The sequence below is a fragment of the Eurypyga helias genome, unplaced genomic scaffold (assembly GCF_000690775.1).
Source record: "Eurypyga helias isolate BGI_N326 unplaced genomic scaffold, ASM69077v1 scaffold33450, whole genome shotgun sequence".
NCBI lineage: Eukaryota > Metazoa > Chordata > Aves > Eurypygiformes > Eurypygidae > Eurypyga > Eurypyga helias.
In genome coordinates this window covers 16,895-24,364 of record NW_010225720.1, presented here as the reverse complement: position 1 = coordinate 24,364, position 7,470 = coordinate 16,895, and the positions used below count along the sequence as shown (strand labels likewise).

The window sequence follows — 7,470 nt, the reverse complement described above, 5'->3', positions numbered from 1 at the left end:
AGGGAAACACAGTTATATTTAAAGATTAGCATCAAAATCTAAACAACAGTAATTCTGTCTGGAAAATCCAGTACTTACTCATTTTTTAAAATGAACTTTACCTCTAAATTTAAATAGTGACCTATTTCCATAACCAACACTATTTTTAAGAGCTGTTCATTTACATCAAGGTATTCATTACAAGGAAAACTTAAAGTGAGAAAATACTCAAAAGTATCATTACAGAACCATAAAACACTTGTAACATGTGCTTTTATCACCCAAATAATTGTATTCACAGCAAATTTATCATGCAGCTAATTTAACTTGTCTAAGTGAAAATAAGATGCACTATATTTGCAATATCTAGTCTCAAGGGCCACATTTCAATTATTCTTCCTACACACCATAATGACATATAATTAAATTGTAACCTTGCCAAGACAATTTTACACATTTCCTGTAAATACACAGATCAAAGTAAACTTTTTAGCAGTTAGAGCATCTATCATCCTCCTACAGCACTAATCACTTTATGGCAGCAAAGATAACCAGCCAATGTATATTTAAGATACACTGTACTTACACTGCAACTTTCTCTGGTTTCCATTTTTAACACTGAGTAAGCGTTCCACTGAATTTTAATATGACAACATAGGTTACCAACATAACTGATTTTATAGAAGTGACCCATAACACACCATGAAGTTAAATTACTCCCAGTATTAATTTTCAGTATTCATCAGTCCAACAGGATCTTGCATTTGTTCAGAAAACAAAATGTAACTAGTACCATAAAAAGAAATTGTTTAATTTATTTGAAAGACATGTTCATTGGTTAAAGCCATCAGTTATGATATTAGAGGAATAATATGACAATTAGGTGGTTTGGGGTTTTTTTAATAATGAAACCAGCATGCAGACACTTCCTTTTGCTTATTCAGTGAACAACAATCCTGTAACTCCACATACAACCTCTTTAAATAAAAAAGTGACCTCAGTAAAACAGTACCTCTACAGACAGCATGCATCAGCCACCTTTTGCATAAATAATTCTGTAGTCGATTCCAACGTAATCCTGACAGATTCATGGAGAAGCCCAACAGTTTAAAAGCCATCAATTCAGGCTTATTCTACACTTCAGTATACATGGATCAAAAAAGAAAAAATGCAATGCAGACAAAGCAACACTTATACTTTACAGAAGACAACTTTTATAGCATATTACTGTGTAAATCAACCTAAACTTCTATTTAATAGAGCAGAAAACACTTTGTTTTAAAAGCTTACCACTTAAAAACCTATACCCACCTCACAAAATAATGTAAGCTTATCATCTGGTAGAAGACCATTAGCTTCATCTAGTAAAAAATCTCTTCGGATGAATTTCTTAAATCCCCAGTCCTTGCCTTGCACAAATCGATACGCTCTTTGGCTTTCTGATAAAAAACAGTTGTGTACAAATAAAGCAAGTTAAAAATATTAACAGATAATAAAACCTAGATTCTATATTAAGGCTAAGTGTTAACAGAAAAATTACGCTATTTAACACATCTGGATTATGTGTCATTTTTAGGAAACCCACAAATGATTACATTTATTTTTTCAATATTGTACTGGTGTCATTTTACAAAACACTTGTAGAACTTAGCAGAGCACAATTTGCAATTCAAACCATATCCTCCCCTTAGGTGTTATCTTAAGCACCATCCACCAAAAGAGGAGTTTTTCAGTTAATGTTCAAGAATGCCAACATGTCAAAACAGAAACTGTTCACAGGAAAATACTATTACAATGAATTTGTCATCACAAACACATCCTGACAACACTTCTGCAGTTGTCACAACAATCTGGTTTGACTTCTTCCTGAAACGGGAAATCTTGCTTCACAGGTTGAAATTATTTTGAAATACAGTAAAAACATTAAAAAGGCAAAAAGGAAATAAAATCTTTCACGTAACAATTTCTTCGGTCATAACAAGATGTTATTTATAGTTAACTTTCAGCCACAGTTACGAGAATTACTCTTTTTAATCTATTAGGTTGGCTGTGACCACACAACCCTTTTTTCTTTTTCCAGTTCTAATGTTCACAGACCACAAAGGGGTTCTCAAGGTCGTATTAGTACAAACACATGTAATTAAGAAAGATTAGTTAATTTACATGGCACATACACTGTAAGGTGACCACTTGTTCCACAAACTGAACCACAGGAGAGAGTGCCATATACTTTTACGTTGAACTAAACCACGGGCAAGTGGCTATTTGGGAATGGCTTTGAGAATACATGCAGAATAAACCATGTTCTCCATATTTAACAAGATCATTCAAAGCTAAGAGAGCAAGAATACTTCTGAAATAAAGCCAGAGGATGGGGTTGGGGTGGGGAAATCTCAAGAAGAGGTCTAAGACATAACTTTGATTCCACAAAAGCTTGGCAAGAAACACGTCACCATTTAATTTGCTGTATGGATAGATACTTCAGCCCTCTGGATAGCAATTTAGAAGTTTAAGTCAGAAGTTTGTCATAAAAGCACAGTATTTTTCATGCCAGAATCTGTTAAAATATCATTCCTTCTACAATATCCAAAATAAAGACAGCAGGGATGTCAGACTTCTCTATGCTAGCTGACTGGGTAGCATCACTGGAACAGACTTGCCCATGTAACACACCGTGTAGGTTAGAAAACATACATGTGTAATACCTCGCCCTCACTGCCAATAGCTGGAGAAATTCCATTAGCAACAGTTTTCCCTAGAATTGGATCAAGCAAAATATGCAGTACAGACTTTGACTGTATTCTTCTTTTAATACAGCAATGAACAAGTCTGGAACTGACAATGCAGGAGGTGTCTCTACCCCCTGTCACCTTATCACACCTGCAACCCAAGAAGCCCTTACCCATGCAGGCAGAAATGCATTTACCGCAGCACAGTGCGGGCTTTGAGGGCAACAGAACAAACAGAACACTCTTCAAATTTTTAAATCCGTATGCCAAGGGAGAAAAAATTGCCATTTTAAAAACTATTGCTTCTTTTTTTGGTGTCTGGATTAGTGTTTTCACGTTTTACCAACTTGCCAAAAACTCACAATGAACCTCATGAAATTCAATGAGAAAAAAAATCAGAAAAATCACATGTAAAAAACATGTTCAAAAATTTCTTCTCTACATGCAGCCCAATTCTTTATTCTGCAGACTTCAATTTTACTGTTATCAGCAAGAACCAGTGCTAACCCTCCGAAATTAAGTGCCCAGTAGCAATTTAAGTAAACAAAACCACAGAAATAAAGTGTCATAGAAGCGTAAATGTACTTTTATTCTTTCCAATAAAGTTAAAATGTTAGTTTGTTACCTATTTTAGGCACAGCTTCATCACTTGAAGCAGCAGTCTATGCATGAATTATCAATTTACAAAGGACTGCTAAGGATGGGCATCATTATACTGTGTAAATAAAAACACATCTCCAGAAGCAGATGGCAAATGGCTGGAAAGTCCAGGAAATATAATTTGTTGGTAATTTCCCAAAATGAAAATAGGCTTATAACTCCTCTAGTGCCAAATACAGGACTGCTACTATTGCAGAAACTGGACACATCTACTCATAGGATTTTGGGGTTTTAGCACCTTGTGATTTTTAGCATTTAAAGAAACGCTTGGCAAATAACCTTCAGGAGTACCTCTCTGACATGTCTGTAAGTCTCACACACAGCATGAGGAAAAAACCAGGACCGATGAGAGGTCTGCGTGCCACCGCAGGGCTACCACCTCCCTGGCCTCGGAGACACAGCGGGATAGCTCACGCGACTGGGCTGCAGAGGCAAGGGTGCTGCCCATTACATGAGAGCCGCAGGAGTGTGCGGAGCTCTGCCTCGGGATGGATGATGAGACAGCTGAGAGTTGTGGGTTGGGATTAGTGAGCAATGTTGGGCCTGGCGTCTGCTACAAACCTACTGATCAGAAGAAAACGACTGATGATTGGGATCCTGGTGGGCAACAAATGAGCAAGAGCCAGCAATTAACCTCTAAGGCAAAAGAGGACCAACAGCATCTAGTTAAACACTAAAAGGAGTTGCCCAGGTAAGCTGTGGAGTCTCCATCCTTGGGAGATATTCAGAGCATGGCATGTTCCAAGAAAACAGCTCCAGTTGACCAAGCTTTCAGCAAGGAATTTGGACTAGACAACTCCAGAGGTCTCCTGCAGCTTCAACGATTCTGTGACTGATTATCTCAAAACATGTTTTGATGGTGTACCTCACACTGCAGTCCATCCTTGGGAGATATTCAGAGCACGGCATGTTCCAAGTAAACAGCTCCGGTTGACCAAGCTTTGAGCAAAGAGTTTGGACTAGACAACCTCCGGAGGTCTCCTGAAGCCTCAACGATTCTGTGATTCTGATTATCACAAAACATGTTTTGACGGTGTACCTCACACTGCAATTTCATCTAGTTAGATACACCAATCCACTACTGGACTGGAAGACTGTCTCAAGACAAAAGCAATGATCCACCAAATGGATAAAAGCATTGTTGTGTCCATATATGCTCCAGAACCAGGAGGCTTGAAGGGATTGAAGCCACCAACACCACCAGAGCAAGAGGATGAAAGCAGAGAGAAACATACACATTTACTTCTCTTCCACTAAGTCCAACCACTGATTTTTTTTAGGTTTGAACTCAGATCTGTGGACTAATTTTATATAAGCAGGCCTAGTAACCTAAAGAGAAAGTAGCATCAACTTTGGGTACAAGTACTGGAGAACTACAGATTTTCCAAGAAATTCAGAAGTGGCAAGATCTCTCAAATTCTGGAGTAGGAGGAAGGAAGAACAGGAGAGACATTCTTCCTGCTAAGGACTAGCAACAGCACAAACTCAGTGCAGACCAATATTAAATTACACATTTTCATGAGAATTCAAGCTTTCCGAAAAAGCGTTTCCAGTCAAGGTTGTGCTTATAAGTTTGAAAGTAAGAGCCAAACATTTTTTGTATCAAAAAGGCAATTAAATCACTGATTATTTCCAAGTCTAATTCTTTGGGTACATGGCTCATGTTTTTAAGCTGATTACAGTGTAAATCAGATGAAATAGACCAAAACATTGTAAAGGAGTGTCTAAAAAAAAAAAATAAAAACAACCACACATTTATCCTAATTAACTATGGAAATCAAACACTGACTTCCACTATAGATAAAAAAAAGTAATACCCCCCTACTAACTGGAAGCAAGAATAATCTGCTAGAAAAGCTAAGTGACAAGAATCTGGAGTGATGGCAGTTAGTAATGTGCTGTAATTTATACTGCTCGGGATAGAATTAACATAGCTCAGTGATCAGAAATGTGTGAAACGAGTAAGATTTTTAATTAAGCTCCTAAAAGGATATTAAAAAACATTTTAAAATTTATCTCAGTATTAAATTCTGTTCTCAACTGAAAAAAATTACAACACTGATTTTTCTTTGGGATGCTCTTACAAATCCACAGGCAATACATTAAGATTCCCTTACCCATTGCTTTTGTTTCTTCTCTTTTAGCATTCAGCAAGGAAAATTTGAATTTTGCTCTGACTTCACTTTTTGGACAACTGACTAAAAGCAAATATAATGACAGGTAGTCTTTGCTTTCATCATCTAATCCCTTTGGATTCACTCTCAGGCACCTGAAAGAAACGCAGAAATTATACATTTTTAAAACTGCACCCAGAATAAATCAGAAATATTTTTATAAGATCGATGATACATGCTACTGAAACAAATGTTTCCCTTATGACTGTTGAAACTTTGAAATTCAAACCAATCTGCACCTATAGTAAAATTTCAGGAAAGCTCAAGTTTTAATATTTATTTGCAATTTAACTTTACAACTTTTGAATGGGGACAAAAACAAAACCCACACCAAAGCAGCTGCTAGAATAAAAACCTTACCACTTCATTTTGTCATTTGGCCCTGATGAAAATGTAGAACTCTTTAAGACTTCACCCATTTCTTCTCGGCAAAAACTGAAGTTATTAATGGTCCACATGTAGGAAAATTTTACTACTTTAACCTGAACAAAAGATGTAGAAAATGTCAATAATAGTTTATGCTTGAAATGTAAGTTAGAGAACTAATGAGAACTAATTAGACTGTCAGCACAACTCAATTTTTAGAGGTTTTATTATTATGACTAGAGAATAAAGCTATTAGAATTTATGTAGATTACCTGTGTGTAACACCAGCTTTCAGCCACAGGTCCACTGGACATCTCCCCAGGAGGAGGTGGGGTGGGAACCCTTGACATTGCCACCTATTGCAGGTTTATAGTATCAAGATAGCAATCCAAACTTCAGTAATTCTCCTAAAAAAGCAATTAATATATTTTGTTCAAAATTTCTAAGCATGGAAATAAAAAAATCCATACTTTGACATCCATATCACCACATTTACTAAACGATGCATCTGAAAATAACACTAGACAAGAGGACAATGCCTTTGTTATTTAGGCAAGCTGGGTGTCACAGTCACTAATGACCTCTTGTACTAAAAATCCACAAGCTGAACCCTCAGTGCCATACTTCATAAAAGCAAGTGCCTATGCATCATAACGATACCACTAACGACATTATTTCAACATCACCTTTGCAAATTACCACCTTGATCCCTCCAGCCATGTTATAACTTTCTTCGGGATCTTCTCCTTTGATCTGGAGAGTAACCAGGGCGCCGTGAACACTCGGTTATTAGTACCAATGCGTTAGCTGTCCACACGGGCATCGTTCAGTTCTCAAACAGCACCTAGCCAGCTGGGAGTAGAATACGTCCAAACAACACTGGGATTCCTCAAGGGAGGGTAAGAAATTAAGCTTCCACTTAAAATAGTATTTTCTTCACATCTTTCATGGTTGCCTTGTACCTTTAATACCAACAGATTTGATTGAGGAACTATAGCCACCACAATCACATGCTCATTCCTTTACTAAAGCACGAAGGTGAAGAACAATTTAAGTCAACTCACCAACTCTGACAAACTTTCTAATAGCAAGTAAAGCAATTTTGTTATGGATTATCACCCAGAGCACTACAATTTCTCCTCCCCACTGGAAACTGAGTCACATGCCCAGATGCATCACATCACATCTAGCAAAGGCACACAGTCAGCCTAATTGCACTAGCCTTTGCTCATATCTAATGAAAGAAGGGGGGCCTGTCAGGGGGCTGACTCTCCTTTAGGTCGGGCTTCCTGTCATCTTCAGAGGTTTCGGCCAGAAGCACAGCTTCCCACTTAAGCAGCTCCATTAAATTGCTAAAAAGAAGTGAAATGAACCCTGATCAAAGCAGATGGAAGTCACAATTGTTTCTGTCACAAAACATTTTCTCTCCATGCAGAAGTTTCTTTAAACATATCCTGCAACAAGTTTAGAAGGCCACAAATCTTTTTGCAGCATGAGTGCTTCACCACATACATATTTTCACTCGTGATAGAACAGCACTGTCTTACTCAAAAGATGTGATT

The 7,470-nt window shown here is 37.3% G+C and overlaps 1 protein-coding gene across 2 annotated transcripts in view; it reads right to left on the bottom strand.

Annotated features, from left to right (window-relative positions):
• SPOPL (speckle-type POZ protein-like) overlaps positions 1 to 6,316 on the bottom strand; it is a 16,482-nt gene extending 10,166 nt beyond the window's left edge. For both annotated transcript variants that reach the window (XM_010150432.1, XM_010150441.1), the window contains exons 1-4: positions 6,181 to 6,316; positions 5,903 to 6,024; positions 5,486 to 5,637; positions 1,291 to 1,418 (exon numbers count right to left, since the gene is read on the bottom strand). In XM_010150432.1, coding sequence (XP_010148734.1) covers positions 1,291 to 1,418; positions 5,486 to 5,637; positions 5,903 to 6,024; positions 6,181 to 6,258 — 480 coding nt within the window. In that variant the 5' untranslated portion in view covers positions 6,259 to 6,316. The remainder of the gene's footprint in view (positions 1 to 1,290; positions 1,419 to 5,485; positions 5,638 to 5,902; positions 6,025 to 6,180) is intronic.
• Between the last annotated feature and the right edge of the window lie 1,154 nt (positions 6,317 to 7,470).